This window comes from Nicotiana attenuata, chromosome 7 (assembly GCF_001879085.1).
Source record: "Nicotiana attenuata strain UT chromosome 7, NIATTr2, whole genome shotgun sequence".
In the NCBI taxonomy this organism is placed as follows: domain Eukaryota; kingdom Viridiplantae; phylum Streptophyta; class Magnoliopsida; order Solanales; family Solanaceae; genus Nicotiana; species Nicotiana attenuata.
The window spans coordinates 90,665,741-90,683,903 of NC_031995.1; the positions used below are offsets into that span (position 1 = coordinate 90,665,741).

The 18,163-nt window shown below is 39.5% G+C and overlaps 1 protein-coding gene across 1 annotated transcript; it reads left to right on the top strand.

Moving 5' to 3' along the window:
• LOC109229460 (serine/threonine-protein kinase ATG1c-like) lies at positions 5,084-13,273 on the top strand. The gene is made up of 13 exons (XM_019394904.1): positions 5,084-5,692; positions 6,615-6,735; positions 6,858-6,916; positions 7,577-7,641; positions 7,874-7,967; positions 8,050-8,130; positions 8,253-8,361; positions 8,598-8,670; positions 8,755-9,086; positions 9,216-9,574; positions 11,617-11,911; positions 12,452-12,522; positions 12,803-13,273. Exons 1-13 carry the CDS (start codon positions 5,441-5,443, stop codon positions 13,040-13,042), a joined length of 2,151 nt encoding a protein of 716 aa, XP_019250449.1. The 5' UTR covers positions 5,084-5,440; the 3' UTR covers positions 13,043-13,273.

The following is an 18,163-nucleotide window of genomic DNA, read 5'->3' on the forward strand; positions in this document are numbered from 1 at the left end:
AGAGGACATCAGCCCTCTTACTGTGGAAGCATTATTGCCAAAGCATATCTTATCTCGGAGTGATTTCAGTAAGGACTCTCCCATTCCGGCTCCAGAGTTTTCCGAGTCGTTGCAGAATCACTTGGATGACCTCCGCGTGAAATACGGCATACCTGCCCATGTAGAGATGGTTCCGGCGGGGAGGGATCACGTGGATGTCCATAGGCCAGGGTATTGTACCTTTTACGAATACCCTTTTTCGATTGGTTACAGCCTCCCTCTTTTCCCTTTGGCGGAGGAGTTCTGCCGGTTTTATAACGTGTGCCCGGCTCAACTTACGCCGTATACTCTAAAGGTGCTTCGGTTGCTGACCAAGTACGCGGAGTTGGCCGGATGTGAAGTCACGGTCCATCACCTCCTTCAACTGTTCAGTGCCTGCTATCTAAGAGGGACCATGGTGCATTTGCGAGGCCGTGGTACGAAAGGATTGGTGGTCAAAACTGATGACCGAGCAAGTCGTGGGTTTTGGCGCATATATTTTTTCATTAGGACCGAGCACATGGTCTCTAATCCTGCCGGATTCCCGGAGAGGTGGAACTCGAAACGTAAGTGTTTGCAATTTGTCAAATTCCGTGTTACCCGTGACTGTCACAATTCTAACCTTTGTATTGCAACTGTGGCTCATCCGCCCCAGCCTGTTGCCAACCTTAGGAGATGGGTTATAGGCTTGCTTCCCTACGCGGAAGAGACCCGCACTTGGCGTGCCTTCATGCAGCGTTACGGCCCCAAAGTCTCTTCAGGTAGATTTCCGATTTTTGCTCTGTAAATTCTGCAACCCTGCTCATTTATTTTTATGGTGACAGGTCGAGGCGCTTCTAGGAAGAGGGCGCCAATCCCCGCTCCCCATCAATTTGACGTTGCCTCAGTCGCTCACGGTATACTGGTTGAGTCTGTCCGAGAGGATCCCCCTCCAGCTCCTTTACAGGGGGCTACATCTATGACCATGGTTATATGGGAGTCGGCATCGCTGGTGCCAACTCTGCAACCCGTGGATGGACCCTCCAATGGCGAGGAGTCGTTAGAAAGAAAAAGGAGGAGGCTCGAGAAGGGTAAGGGGGTGGCCACCGAAGCCGAAGGAAGTGAGGTGCCTCGGCCGACGCACAGACCATTCATGGCCGACACCATTCGATCTGGGAGTCGGCTCAACAGAGGAGTGCCGCTCCCGGTGCTAGTTCCGCGTGTGCCGCTGAGGGAGGGTCGTCGACCAACATCGAAGGTCCTAGCGAGGAAATGGAGAAATCGGACTCCGACATCGCTCAGGAGGATGTCGACGAGTTTGTGGGTGGCCTTACCCACGTGGAGATGACGACGGATGGGTCCGATCGCCGTATTACAATTTCGGCGGCCTACAACTTGCTGTTAAATAGCGAACAGGCTGCTTCGGCCCTTACCCTGCTGTGTGCCGCCTCCGAGAGCAAGACGCTCAGCACTGTGGAGGATGCAGAGCTATCACAAAGGGTTTTCGGCATGGCTTTGCAGGTAATCCTTATTTCCTTTCTCCCTTTTGCGTGTTGTAAGACTGATTTGAGGCGTGCTTATTTCTGCTTTTCTTTTTAGACCCTTGTTTTGGAGGTGGAGAGGGGACGCCGTGAGCAAAAGCGGACGGCCCTCTACAAAAAGATGCTAAAAAAGTATCGAAAGTATCGCTCCAAGCACCGAGCGGTGGTTGAATGGGGGCAGTCCCAGTTGGAACGCAGGGGAGCTGAGCTGGAGGAGGTGGATAGCGAGCTGATGAAGGTCGTGACTCGTAACAGCGAGTTGGAGGAGCTTCTCAGGTCGAAAGATGACCAGCTTGAGCTGAGCCGTAGGGTGGCGGCGGAGAATGTCGACCTGCAGCGGAGGGTGGCGGATCTAACTGCCGAGCTCGATGCCAGGATGGCGGAGAATAATGGACTTTCTCAACCTTCCTCATCTCGTCCCTCGCCTGGTCGGAGTATGCGTCGTAATGCGCATGAAATGTGGGTTTTTGCGGAGGCTAAGCTCGACGTGTATAGAGAGCTTCATGCCGCGGGCCGGGCGACGGAGGATGAAGTTTAGGCACGGCGAGACGAGGCTCGCGCTTCTCGTGAGGCTTGTGGTTATTACCCCGACTCTCCTGATGGGGAGGGGCCTGCTTCTGAAGACGTCAACCGGCTCGACTCCAGCTCTTGGTACAATGACGTTTATCNTTCACATCAGTATCAGCAATGCGTAAAGTTATAACTAAAAGCATCATAATGACGGGAAAGACAAACCGTCGGCATCAGACTTATCGAAGGTGATACTATCTTCGAAGTCATCATATCGTTCGTGAGCGATCGTGCGCTTCAACTTGTGTGTGGTGGTGAACTTTACATGGTTGATTGCCGAGTCGTCGCCGCCACTGACGATCATCTGTATGGTGCGCGCTGGAGAAGGTGGTTTTGGGGGTCCTTGGGATTGGTCGCGTCCTCTAGCGAAATTAGCCCTTCCTTTATCGCTGAGTAGCTCCTTCAGGTATCCCTGGTTTAGCATTCTGACCACCTCCTGCCGTAGACCTATGCAATCTTCGGTCTTGTGTCCTCTTTCCTGATGGAATTCGCATAGGACGTTCGACCTCCTTGCACTAGGATCTGATTTCATTTTTTGTGGCCACTGCACCTTCGTGCCCAGCTTTTCCAGTGCGTACACTATTTCTGAAGAGGAGACATAAAAGTTATGAGCGGATAATAATGGGGGCATACCTCTTTCATTCCGAAACGGGGCGGCATGTCGCTGCACGACATCTGGGTGTCTTGGAGGAGGCGGATTGGGAGTTCTGACGTAAGGCTGATGCCTTTCTCTGTTGAAGCGCGGGAGTGGTTCCCGTCGCCCGTCGTTGCGTCGATCTCTCCTTACCTCTGATTGTACGGATGTTAGTCGTTGGGTTAGACCGTTAAGGTCGTCTTCATCCGCTCTCACTTTGGCGCAATAGGCATTGTGAATCTCTTCCCACGTGGTGGGGGATACTTCATGAGTCGATTGAGCAGCTTCTTGGTTGCTTTGGATCCGTCTCTGTTCAGCCCATTTTGGAAAGCTGCGACCGCCATTCCTTCTGATACATTTGGCAGTCCCATTCTTACCCTGTTGAATCGGGCCAGGAAGTCCCTGAGTCCTTCACCCGTTGTTTGCCTGATGGCGAAGATATCCCTAGCTTCGGCTTTCTTTGCTCCTGCGTGGGCGGTGGCGAACTTGTCCGCCATCTCTTCGAACGTCGATATCGATCTGGCTGGTAGTTGAGAGTACCATGTGAGCGCTCCTCCTGTCAAAGTTTCACCAAACTTTTTCAGCAACACGGATGGCACATGTTCTTTCGATAGGTCATTGCCTTTTACCGCGGTCACGTAATGAATCAGGTGGTCTTCTGGATCCGTGGTCCCATCGTATATTTTCAAGTACGGTGGCATCTTGAAGGTTTTAGGGATTGGGTGAGGAGCAGCTTCCTCACTATACGGTTGCTCGACGAATCTTCCCATATCGTATTTCGGTAGTAGCTTAGGGGCACCAGGTATCTTGTCTACCCTTTCCTGGTGCTCCTTCATTTGATCACGAAGTGCTTTATTCTCGTTCTCCATCTCCTCCATTTTCTTAAGGATGGTTGCGAGCGCATCATCGCTTGCATTGGTATCGGTGTGGGCGTTACTTGTTCGTACAACACTGGGCTCACTAGTGGCAGCGACGATTTGTGCCATTGACGGATCTTTGATATTTCCCTGAGGTGGTTTCTCGAGCATGCTACTTAGAGTGTTCGTCAACCATTCCTCTAGTAGCTTTTTGACTACTGGGGGCGTTTCCTTTGCTGCAGATGTAGAAGTCCCTCTTTCATGCAAAATCGTTAGATCTTCGAGTGAAGAGGGTGAGATCTCCCCCTCCGGTACACTACTTGGTGTTACATTCGCGGTATTTTCTCTACCGGCTTCGTTGAGTGGGCCTATGAGGTTGGTTGAGACATCTGCTATCATCTTCAGCCTTGATTCTTTATCTGCCATTTGTTAGTTTCTATGAGGTCTGAAGAACAACGATGGTTGTTTTTGATATCCTAGATGTGAACTATGATTTCGACTACCGAAATCCCCACAGACGGCGCCAAATTGTTTGACTCAAAAGTAGTTTAATACTTTTTAAGCAAATCAATCAATATAGATGAAGGGGTAAATCGTAGTTGAAGATAATAAACCCTAGGATGATCTTGAGTACAGGATCAGACAACATCAGTACAAATCGGAGAAATAAGAGAAGGTGATAATCTTCGAGAGGTAAGAGAGAGGTAATGCTAGAGAGAGAAGAGAGAAAGATAATGTATTTCCAATAATGAACCCCTCTTTACAAGGCTTGGACCCCTCTTTATATAATAGAGGATCCTTACTTGAATACTAAAAGACAGGAAATAAAGTACATACTATAGAGGGGCCGACGTGATCATGAAGTCGCCCCTCTTGTTATTCCTAGGTCGCCCTTCTAGTTGGACTCCCATATATTCGGTCGGTCGTGCTGGCTTCAGGACGTGGTCGGTCAAATTCGACCCCATACATTATCTGCATTCAAAGCCAGCCGTTATGCACCCAGCAATGAAATTTTTATTCTCATTCAAGAGGAGCTCGATTTCAGGATCTTGCCTCCCTAAGTATAGCTATAAATAGCAGGATTAACAACCATTGTAGGACATGAAAGATTCTATACATAAAAGTTGTAATTAACTATTTTACGCTTAATCTAAACAACTTTATCATTGCATTTACTTTTGCTCTCAGGCTTGTCATTTTCTTTAATTTCAGTCATTAATTTTATTTTTGTTCTTATGTCTTTATCATTCTTGGATCAAATCGATTTGTTTGTCTATAAATCACGCTATAAATTTAACTGTACTGTTTTACGGGTAAATAATAGTACATTTTTTCCTATCTTCTATTTTGCAGAAAAGAGCTCCCTATGATTCAGATTCAAATTCAAATTAAAGAAAAAAGTGCCCTCTATTTTCTCATGATCAATATGATGTCACCCCATTATTATTAACAAAATATTTAAGGTGGTCCGCTTCCACAGCAAAGACCACGTCGCATTACGTCCGCTCCCCGGTATGCCTCAAGTCAATATGTTCACCAAGCGCACGGCACAATCACCATAACCTTAAGCAAACACCAAACTTCCAATACCACCCAAAAGAAAGGGGAAAAAAAACGTTTAAGCTTTGAAATCAAGATTAACTCCGTTAATTTTCCTTTTTTATAATACTCAATCATTTCAAAGCTCAACCACCATCACCATAACCCATAGTTCATTACTAAGCTCAAAAACCTCCCGTAATTGAATTTGACCGTTGTAGACTTTCTGATAAGGCCGTGTTTGGTTGTGTGGAGTCACCTTTCTGATAAGGTTGTGTTTGGGAAATTCGGTTAGGGTTTTGATGGCTCAATCGATGAGCAGAGGAGGGGGGAGGAGTGTGGTAGGGAACTATGTAGTGGGGAAGCAAATCGGCGCCGGCTCTTTCTCGACGGTGTGGCATGCTCGGCACCGAGCTCACGGAACCGAAGTGGCTATTAAAGAGATCGTCACGGCTCGGCTTAATAATAAGCTTCAGGATAGTCTCAAGTCCGAAATTGTAATTTTGCAGAAGATCAATCATCCTAATATCATTCGCCTCCACGACATGATCGAGGTTTTGTATTATCAAATTCAGTTCCAGAATATATATATGTTTGTGTTAACTAAGGAATTATGCATATTTCTGCGAAGAAATGCTAGATTTAATATTCGAATTGTAGCTTAGTGATATCATTTAGGTATTTATGTGACTCTATGGAGCCATTGGAAACATAGAGTTTAAGTTATATGCACTTACTGTGTAAAAAAATGTATACAAAATCAGGTAAATTTCTATATAAGCATTAATTAATAACCTGATAAAATGTTATTAACCTGCTGTAATAGGTTAGACTACGCAGAACTGTAAAAAATCTATAAAGTGTCGGGGTATATAACTTAAATATGGGGAAATAGAGGTTTATCTGACTGCTTGTTTGAATGCACGGACTGTTGGGATAATATATTTTATGCATTTGGAACTTTAAGCAGTATAGATTTCTATGCTCATTTTGCTCGAGACTTGAGATAATATCTGTTTGGTGAATGTTTTCTGTAGAAAGAAGGAACTCAATAAAGAAAATGCTCATTATGTGTTACCTGTTTAGTTGTCTTCATACTGTCAAAAAGATAGTGTATAGCTTTGTTTCTATAAACATGTTAGAAGGAATATGAGATTAGTTCTCCATAGAACTTCAGGAAGAATAGCTTTTCGGTAAGTTGTATGGGAACTAGAGAGCAAATTCAGCTTTGTGCCTACCCATGGCAGGGTTTTTGACTCTAGACCTTCGTATTTGAGACCATATCTGCGACTCTGCTGGAGCATAGCCCAGCTTTGTTACTTTGCTTAGGTTATAGTCCAAGTTTCGTGTTCATTTGGGTGCACAATGTTGCTGAGTTAAGAATCTGCTTTGTTAAGAAATGATATGTTGTTTTGCTTGTGACATATCTTTTCTTTTCCTTTTTGATCTAAATGAAACCTCATGAATGGGATATAGGAGGTGGGAAAAATATACATTATTTTGGAGTACTGCAAAGGAGGTGATCTTTCTATGTACATTCAACAACAACAAGGGAGAATTCCAGAAGCAACTGCAAAACATTTTATGCAGCAACTTGGTTTGTCTGAATCTTCTAGCTTCTTTTGCCCAACTTCCTTTTTTCGCATGTAGAGTGAATGAATTTTTACTATTACATGAACTCAAAACATATTAATGTTCATGTTCATTTCTTCGCTGCAGCATCTGGTTTAAAAATCCTCCGTGATAACAATCTAATACATAGGGATCTAAAGCCTCAGGTTTGGCTTCCTTCTCCTCTTCTATTCTGAAACTTTAAAATTTGCTGATTCCTCATAAAGCTCAGGTGATTCTGTCGTAGTTCTTATTGATTCATGGGCATCTTATGACTATCATGCTAGCTTTCTATGCATAAAGATATTAAAAAACGAGTGAGCTGCAAAGGGACAATCCCGTTATTTGTGCACCACCTGGCACTTAGCATATATTGTGCTAATCATCAAAAGGAGGCAAGTATTTGGTAGTTTTTTAGTGCATAAACCACAGATTGGAAATGGTTCACATGACTCTATCACTCGGAGGTAATTGAGGCATGCAGTTGCTTCATTTTCAGGTAGCAATCGCATGTCTCATACAGAGATTTTGAATAATCACCATTTGCTGTAGACAACACTCTTCACAAAGATAATAAAGGTAAAAGGAAGGCATCAAAGGAGTTGAGTCTCTTTGAACAGATATGTTGTTTTCATATCAGTAAATTAGTAGATTCTAGTTGAGGGAACTTATGATTTATTTCTAGGAGTGAGTTCTTGCATGTCTCTTTGGTAATATTTCATTTATTGGCGACACTAATACTTTTTTAATTTTTTTGTGAATTTGCATGCTTTGGTAAGTGGAAATGGTCAATTCATTGACTTGTTCCTTTTTTCTCGATCCAACAGAATCTCCTCTTATCCTCAAACGATGAATGCTCCACCTTGAAGATTGCTGATTTTGGGTTTGCAAGGTAAAGATGCCCATTCGGTAAATGTCTTTCTGCTGATGTACCTCCCTCCCTTCCCTCTTTTGAAAGGCTTAAGATCCAGCCGTTCATCTTACAGTAAAAACACTTGTGCTAGATTTTCTTTCCTTCTTCTTTCCCCTCTGTTTAAGCTGCTAGCTTACTGGTTAAATGTTTCCTAAATGGTGAGTGGTCCATTCAAAATTCATAATGACTTAAACCAGCTCTCTTTTGTTAGGTCTTTGCAGCCCAGGGGCCTTGCTGAAACACTATGTGGTTCACCATTGTACATGGCTCCAGAAATAATGCAACTTCAAAAGTATGATGCAAAGGTGATATACTCTTTCTATGATTCCCGCCCATAATCTAATAGTATCATTTCAAGTTCCTATTAACTTTTGGCTGCAAACGCAGGCAGATCTCTGGAGCGTTGGTGCCATCCTGTTTCAGCTTGTAACAGGCAAAACACCGTTTACTGGAAACAATCAAATCCAGGTTTAATATCTTTCTAAGCTCTGCATACTTCTTATAGTCGCACTTTTTCAGTTCAATTTGATCGGCGATATTAAAATTCTTGACACAAAGTTCTAAACTTTCTCCCTCCATCTTTCCTGCAGTTGCTCCAGAACATATTAAAGTCCACCGAATTGCTGTTTCCTCCAAATGCAAAAAATTTAAGTGCTAACTGCGTAGATTTGTGTAAAAAATTGCTGCGCCGTAATCCAGGTATGTCATTTGAGTGGTCTGGATTTCAACTGTATAAAATCTTTCACAAACACTCTTGAGTATACTTGTATCATTGTTTCCTACACGCTTTGCCATTTTGAACCTTTCACATAGAGAAGATTTTGTATGATTTTCAGTATTTACCTTAACAATGATAAATCCAGAATTCTCATTACCTGACAATTTTTCATTAAAATTTCAAAACTTGTCTTTGGTGTGTATCCATGAATCCACAGTGGAGCGGTTGACATTTGAAGAGTTCTTTAACCACCCATTTCTTGCAGAGAAGCAGCCAGATGAACTGTCTTGGTAAAGTAGTTAATGAATTCTAGTTCTCATTATTACATATTGTTCATCTTTCGGATCTGATTTATGTGTGGATATTGTCGGCAGGGATAGGAGACCTCAAAGGGTAATCGGTGGTTTTCCTATATCAGAAGGCTATCCTGTGAGAAGCAGAGAGGATACTTTTCAAGAAGATGGTTTACCCTTTAGTCTAGATGATGATTCCAGTGTTCCTGATGGTAGTCCTTCATTTGCTGGGAGATTACCACAGAGGTTGTCACATGGATTTTCTTATGATTCAAAAACTGAGAGGAAAGAAGGTTCTAGTAATACCCCACGCAAAACAGATAGTATTGGCTCGAGCCACAGACATTCAGAAGGGAACCTGAGGGAATCTATTAATTTGAAGGACCATAGGCAAGCAACTACTCGTTCAAAAGGTTCTGTTTTGCAACGCTCTTTCCAATTTCCTTTTGCCTAGAATTTTTTAGGAAATTTATGTTTTCCTTGGTTCTACAGTTTTGGTTAACACCTGACTTTCTGATAATGGTATTCACTCCATTCAACAGTGGTGGATTCGTTTGAGTTGATTGATCAGGACTATGTCATTGTTTCTGGGCCCCCCATGGAGTCATATTCTTCAGCAGGTGCTTCTAAGCTTAGCAATATGCCATTCAGATCAAGCAGCTCCCTGCAAGCGTCTGCAATTGTAGATCCTAGACCAAGTGACCCAGTGCCTATTATTGGGCCTCAACCTAGTAGAATAGGTCATTTAGAAAGTTTGGAAAGTCCCTCATCTGCACCTGGAACTTCACAAGGATGCGCAGATATCATAAACCGTTTGGAGCAGCCGCCAACTGATGGCATGGCCAGAATAGAGTCCCTGCAACATTTCGCATCTGCTATCATGGAATTAGTAAATGAGAAGGTAACTCATAGTGATGTCATTTTCTGTAAAGCTGCATGTATCAATCTGCGATTATAGCATGCAGGGGTGCAGGGAGAGAATGAGTTTTAGCCTAGTTTCTTGTACATCCTGATCTCATTTCTTTAGCTTTGAATTTATAATCTTTCCGTAAGAAGAGAATGGTAGAAGATGTGGGCATTTAGATTTTTGGTTTCTCTGTAGCTGAGGCAGAGACAGCTCATTTGTATTCCAATTGTTGTACTTTTGCAGTATCTTCTCGGTACTTGATTAATGAAATTTACCATATTTTATAAAATTCAAAAAGCTTTAACCCCATGCTTCATTTACAGCACTACCAGTTCAACAACAGCCTTGCTACTGTTTACACCATTGATTTGGTTACCCCCCGTGTAGGAGTCTAATATGTGTGCTCAAGTTGGAGTCACCTAAATATATCCTATTCTTGCAGATCCCGTTGTAGTTGTTTAATAGGACAAAATTTGACTATTCTAATGTATTTCACTCTTTCCTTGATGCAAACTTTCTTATTGTGCTGGCCTCGTATATCTCATGGGATGTCTAAACCTCGCTGTACATCTTGTATAGTATACAACAACAACAACATACCTAGTATTATCCCACACCGTGGGGTCTGGAGAGGGTAGTGTGTACGCAGACCTTACCCCTACCTTGTGAGGATAGAGAGGCTATTTCCAATAGACCCTCGGCTCAGGAAAGCATAAGCACTACATTAATGAAAATTTAGACAAGAAGGGACAGTACCAAAAAGCCATATAAAAGCAGAATAAAAACAACAAGACTAGTAAGGTGATCAACAATGAAAGAAAACAACGGGTAGTCATAAAAACCTACTGCCAACAGAAAGCGAGACTGCGTGCCAATACTACTGTTATGAACACTCTAGACTACCTACTCTACTACCCTAATCATCGACATCCATACCTTCCTATCAAGGGTCATGTCCTCGGTCAGCTGAAGCTGTGCCATGTCTTGCCTTATAATCTCTCCCCACATCTTCTTTGGCCTACCTCTACCTTTCCGTAGGCCCTCCATTGTCAACCTCTCGCATCTTGTATAGTATGTTTGACATAATTTACTCAAGTGTGCAGCCAGCTGAATTAGAAGCATCTCTTTTTCTTTTTGTACAAATGTGTGGTGTTTAATTTGTACTTGGGTTGCTTAAGCAATGAGCTGCATCTTCACATACATAATTTGACCTTTTAATTCCTGAAGAAACATTAATCATGAAGCCAAGCTTAGTTGTTTGCTCAAACATTCTAGTGTGATTTATTGATTTATTCTTCTATGAGGTTTATTTATTTACTGCTCCAGGCAAATGGAGACGTTGATTACATCTCTTTGTGCTTCCAAAAATAAATTTGATCATTGATTTATGGAACAAAAATATTGAACACTGAATCGTCAGTATTGCACAATAAAACCTCTCAATAAACTATATCAGATAGTGATTACTTTTTCTTCGGGATATAAACTTACTTAAAAGTGTAAAGCGGTGAGGTGCAGAATTAATGATGGAATAAGAAATTACCCAAAAATGCAAGTGTCTGACCTAGTTTTGCAAGTTTGACCTGGCCGAGCCTCACTTTCATGAGAGCTGAAATAGAACAAGAAGAGAAAGATCTTCTGATTTTTTGATGAAAAGGTCATTTGAAGAAAGATTTATCAGCAAAATCAAGTCTTATAGACCAAATTTCAGCTGAGTCAATATTGATCCTTGTTTGTTATGAGCATCATCTGATTTAACTTTTCATCATTCACTGCACTCAACTTGCTAATATCAGGTGATGGTAAGTGCTTGGGAACTGGTGATCTTAATTGTTAACTGTGTGGTCTTCTACCTTTTGCTGTTAAGATATATATTCTCTTAATCTATGCCTTCAAGTTTTGGTGTTCAATAGATATTTTTATGTTCTAATTTGTCTGCTGACTCTTCATAGGCTTAGCTGTCTATCCTGTAATCTATGCTATTATTGGTTCATTTCTGTTATGTTTCTGCTAATAGTTCTTGCATTCTCTTGAAGGTTGAGGCAGGCAGGCATCTGGAAGCATTTTCAATTCAGCTAGCCATTCTTGCTATATGGAAGCAAGCTTTGGATATTTGTCATACACAAGCGGCGTCAGCAATTGAAGGAAGTCCAAACCAAGAAACTATCAGATTGAGGGAAATCATGAAGAAAGGTCAAGCTAGTCTTAACATAAAAGAGCATCTTGATGCTACTAACATTTTGGGGCCGGAGAATGTATGCTCTCATATTGAAAAAGCATTTCTTAGTGAAGTTGGTAATGCAGAGGAACTTGCCAAGCATATAGAGCCTGGTATATTCTTGGTGACTGACTTTTGCCAATTTGTGCTGTACCCCGCCCCTTTATCTTCAATCCCTATGTGCTTTATGTGTGATACTGCAACTGTTCTTGTGAGATTTTGTTTCCTGTTTCCTCTATCTATTCTACTGCAATAATTTACAAGTTCCTATGATACCCCTGGCAAACTTTTACTTCCACAGCTTATTATTAAGACAAAATTATGCAAGTAACTTTGATGGTCTCTTAAGATAGATAAAACTATTTTTACCAACAATCTAATCTGCTACTGCAAAATAACTTGGAAGATTTGAACTGGATAGAATAGCCATGTGTTGATCTTGTAGTTGTCCGTTGGTATTTTCATATTTATGCGCATTAAATGTTATTCTTAGCTATCGTTTTACTTCAGTGATTGAAAGAGCAAGCAAAACATCCCAGATACTTCGGCATAAGAATATATTCAATTTTTTGCTCAAGTATGATGCATAGGACTGCTTTTATGTTCTTGGACAAAAAGATAAAGAGCTTGCTTGTGCTATTGTTTGTTCTCAGGAAATACAGAAGTGCCAGATGCAATGGAGATGATATTTCAATCTGCCCTGGCTTTGGGTAGAAAGGGAGCTGTAAGTGTTCTGTATTTTCTTTATCTTGGTCTATACTGGTGTTTCTGTTGAACTAAAGTCCAACATACAACCTAAACAAGTGACTGTCATCATAAAACTTCAGGACTGAGGAAAATCTGAAAAAAAAAAAATCGTGTGTGTAATCACCTTGTCCTCCTCCTGGTTTAGACGATTCTCTTTATTCTTTCAGAAGAAAACAATCCCTATTTGTGATTTTTTTTGTTTAGTGAGACCTAATGTTAAACTGAACCATTTACCAAAAGTTATGATACTGTGGCAGGTTGATGAGTACATGGGTCGGACTGAAAATGCAGTGGTATTTTATGCAAAAGCTGTGCGTTTGTTAAAATTCCTACAAGTGGAAGCACCATCGCTGATTTTAAATCCTCCATTTTCTCTAACAAACTCGGATCGTTATAGGCTTCAAAATTACATTGATGTCCTCAATAACAGGCAAAGTGTCTCAAGGTCTCAAATGATGGCTCTGCTTAAGTGCGAGGATCAACACTGCTCTCCTTAAAGAAGAGAGAGAGCTGTTAATACAAAATGATGATAACATGTCATATGTTACTCTGTAAAATTCTTTGATCTGTACAGTTATTCTTTTAGCATTTTCAAGAAAGTGAGAAGAAAAAAAAGAAAAGAAAAAAGTCAGCTCATTTTCCCTAATGATTGTAACATTTAAGTTCCTCTTTCTTCAAAAATAAAATAAAATAATAACTCAATGCTCCTAGACTATCTCTTTATATTCTTATGGAGGCAGAGTCTCTTTAAGCACACTTGAGTTCTTTGTTAGCTGATATCCTTCTTTTCTAAAGCTTAGTGGTATGTGACTGCGCTGTTTCAAGCCCTACGCCAGGTACATTGAGTACAATTATGCTGATTGAAGGATTGAACTTCAAATATCCACATCTACAATTACTTCAGGAGTTATTGATCTTGTGTTATTCTTATAATTTAATTTAGGGTATATAAAATGTAAACTTGTGTGAGCGAAGTTAGGTAATCCCGTGGAATAGCCGTGCGTGCTCACGTATCAATATGGAATGCTTGCTTAATATAAAGAAGGGGTGCAAGTACTTTGATGACATTTGTGTTTCACTTTAGAAAAATTGTCGAAATCTATTTTGGAAAGTTCTCAAAAATATGTTTGGAAGGTTTTTGGAGAAGTTTCTTGAAGAGACTTTCACTAAAAATTTATAAAAATTATATTCACGGCTTATACATATTCGGGAAAACCTTTGATTGATAAGCCTTTTTTTAAAACAAAAAAAATCTTAGGCACAACTTAATATTACATTTTTAACTATATTTATATTCACGTTTGCTGTATATAAATCCAGATGCTACTAGAGAAAGCAATTATAGTTCTTCCATTTTTACTCTCATTTCTCCCTCTTGGTTGTTTACAAATAATTTAATTACTTGCCGTCCAATTGAACTCCATTCCCAAACAAATTAGGAAGGTAAAATAAATCAAGCGGAGTAAATGGAAATAAAGAACGTTATGAAAGCTTATTCTTAGTCATCCAGGGAGACCAAATTAGGAAACTTGGATAATAATTCTTACTCCCGATCCGTATAGGAAATCCAGCTTTAATTCCCCAGAAATCACTTGCCAAGCTTCAAATTTCTTCACTCTCCCATTCATCTGAATCAATCCATTCTACTGAGAGAAACATCACTCAAGAATAAGAGGCGGAGTCAGGATTTGAAGCTTATGTGTTCGGGATTCTAATCATATTTAAGTCACTGGGTTTTAAATTAATAAATTATATATATTTAATAAATTTCACCAAATAAATATAGAGTTTGAACCAAAACTATTGGGTTCGGCTGAACCCGTAATTCGCTCTCAAGCTAGCTCCGGCCCTGTCATGAATGGCGTATCCAAATAAGAAAAGGAAATAGCAATACCCAAGTTTCTTATCAATTTACCCAAGTTTTGAATTTTTATTTTTAAAGTTCCCCAAGTAGCTTCTCTTCCAAATGAATTTTTCTGAGAAAAACCTATTCTATAATTCTTGTATTAATTTATATTGAGTTCAATTGTGAAATGAAATAATACATACGTTAGCAATACCTAGATAAGAGTACTTGTAAATACAATGTTTATGATCGCTCGTTTATTTGTCCTTCGCATCATTTTCTAAATATTTGATCTTGAGAATATTTGTGGAGTGATGATTAACCGAAACGCAAGGTCGTATAAAAAGAACATGATTAGAACTTAGAAGAGGAGCAAGACCTGTTTATTCATTTGTTTTCATATATGTTGGTTTTCTGTCTTAATATTGTTCTTTGTTTGAGATAACAAAAAATTTATAAATATAAGATCTATTTTGATTATTTATTGTATTACAATGACTATCTCTCATCACGTATAAAAATTGACTAAATACTGATTGGATAGAGTGATGAAATATATAGGACTAAAATTAATTTGACTAAATTCATGCTTTAAACTATGCATTATACATTTATAAGATAAAAAAAAAATATCCAGGGCTGCTATAGATTCTAATCCAATGAAGAAAAAGAATGAATTAAAGCGAGGAGTTTATTAGCCATACATAATTCTGGAGGGCAGGGGTGAGTCAACGTCTTTCATGATCCATCTCCTCAGTGTATCACTTAATTAGCATGTAAAATAAGTAGTAAAGATGCTTTGAATTAGAAAATAGGCAAGAGATGCCGTGTGTGAAAGGCCATTTCTTTTTCGATTCTTTTTGTTTTGTCTTTTTAGGGGATATATATATATATATATATATATATATATATATATATATATATATATATATATAACAGAGGTGGAGCTAGGATTTAAAATTTATGAATTTCGAATTCTAACACTTTTAAGTTATTGAGTACTAAATTAATAATTTATACATATTAAATAAATTTTTAAAAATAAATACAGAGTTTGCATCAAAGTTACTAGGTTCGATCGAAACCGCACATCGATCTCTAGCTCCGCCTCCGGATACACTAGTCTGTTTCTCTTCACTTTTGGTATTTAATGGAGTAGTTAAGACTCAAATAAAGGATTGTGACTAAATAAATAAAGAAACGACTGAAATAAAGGAACGTGACTTAAAGAAAATTCAAGTGTGATATTAAAATTTTAAATGTGGATTCTCTTGGTACATGAAAAGAAGTAGAGTGTCACGATCCAAAATTCCTCCGAAGGAGTTGTGATGATACTTAGTTTCTAAACTAGGTAAGCCTAACATTAACATAAATAACTTTGACATTCACTAACTTCAAATTAGAAAACTCTGAACAATTATAATTCTCAAAACCGGTAGTACAAGTCATAAGCCTTTTCTAAGAGTAGTTTACAAAATAAATACGTCACTGTTCCAGAACAAAAAGAACAAATGGAAATAAGTACAAGAGGGGACTTCGAGGCCTGCGAACGCAGCAGCAGGTTTACCTTGAGTCTCCACTGCGACGATCCGTGCAACTACTACCGATCAAATACCTGGACCTGTACAAAAAAAATATACAGAAGCGTAGTATGAGCACACCACGGCGGTGCCCAGTAAGTATCAAGACTAACCTCGGTGGGGTAGTGACGAGGAACAATCAAGACACTTACTAGTCAAATAAATTGAACAGGATATGATGATGAACTACCAAGATAAAATTAACAAAATAATATCAATAGCAGGGAGAAATCTAACTACAAATAATAAAGACAATAAAGGGAAACACGGATAGTAATGAACGATAATCAAATAAATTAACACCAACATAATTGGGACACAGACAAGTAAGAATATGTTCAAATAAAGAAAGCGATGCCCACACAATCAATCACATCATTTCTAATACAGAATTCCGACCATCTCAATCCTCGGTATCTCATATCATTATATCAAGTTCCACACCTTTAGTACACATGGCACCTTGTGCCTACATATCTTTATCTCGCTTTACGCAACATCATCCTCATGCCACTCAGTACATAGGGCCCATAACCAATGCAATAAAGATGTTCAAGGAGTCTCATTTATATAACATAAAGTAGATTACGACTTCTAAACCAATTAGGAAATCAACAACAAAAAGAGGAAGTTATTTTTAGAAATTATTTGAATAAAGAAAATACCCTTTTTAAATAAAATACAACATCGAATAAACTATTACATTTAATATAGGAATTTAATAAGATTTAAAACTTAGTAGAAATTCTCTTTTAAGTAAGATTCAACATCATCGGGTTAAGGAAAATTTAATTGAGAAACTAACTTAAATAGATCATAAAATTTATAGGAATTTGAATTATTGAAAGGTGTATACATATACACGGTGGGTTCAAATTTAAAAGTCACTTATAGCAACGTAGTACTAATTACTTTATTTTAAATCACGATATTACTAATAACTTAACAGGACCGAAGGAAATGATTCAACGTAGTAAATTTACTTTAAATACTAATTCACCAGAATAATAGTTTCAGAGAAAGAATTTAAGGAACAACGGCAAGTCAACAACTCAATGCCAATAACAGACCCTCAAAACTCAATGAAACTCGAAATACAATTCGTCAAAGTTTTGAACAAATGGACCAGGGTCTTCTCAGTATTCAGCTATAACCAAATCCTAAATGAAATGTAAAACCACCGAATAACTTGTACAGTCAAGAGGAATACATAAACACATATATTTATTGATGTGGCGTGCATCCCGATCCCACCAATCCTCCCTTATTCCTCCGTAACAATTACAATGAACGTAAATAATATATATTTATTGCGGCGTGCAACCCGATCCCACCTGTCCACCCTTATTACTCCTTGTTACGACGTGCAACCCGATCCCACCGGACGACATCAATTCTCCCTTATTCCTCCTAACATATCAATAACCCAGCATAGTTTAAAATCAACAACAACAACAAGAATTCAACAACCCAATCACAAGGATTTCTACCACCAAGAGTATGAGTACACGGCAACAAGAGGATCACGGAAGAACCAATAAATACAACAACCTTTACAAAAACAACAAGACATATCAGGCACGTGATAATTACACTGGTAACCACAACAACTTGGACACATATCATTTAGGCACAGGGTCATAGAGGAATTTCATAATTAAGAATAACAAACAATAAGGAGAAAAATTACTCCAATTAAGTCAATTAAGGACCAGGTAATAAGTAAGGATTAGAGGAAAGTTAACAACATTCCATGGAGCATATAGAGGTAAACAAGTAATTAGGAAACACAATCATATCGTAAAACTTCTCACTTAACGAACATAAGGACCTAAGAACTCTAAAGGCAAATTTTTCACAGATAAGTCCGACCACACACTCGTCACATCGCGTGCACAGACTACAAATAGCATAGAAGACTCAATTCCTAAGTGGAAGTCCCCCACACAAGGTTAGGCAAGGTACTTACCTCAATCCGGCCAATTCAATACTCAATTTAGCCTTGGCTTAATCTAGCCAAAAACGACTTGAATACATCAAACAATGCAAGAGAAAACAATTTCAATTAACAAAACTATGATTCTTACACAATTTGCAAAAAAGTCAACAAAAGTCAACTCCCCGGGCCCGCACCTCGGAACCCGTCAATATTTATAAAAATCGTACACCCATTCCGCTACGAGTTCACCCAT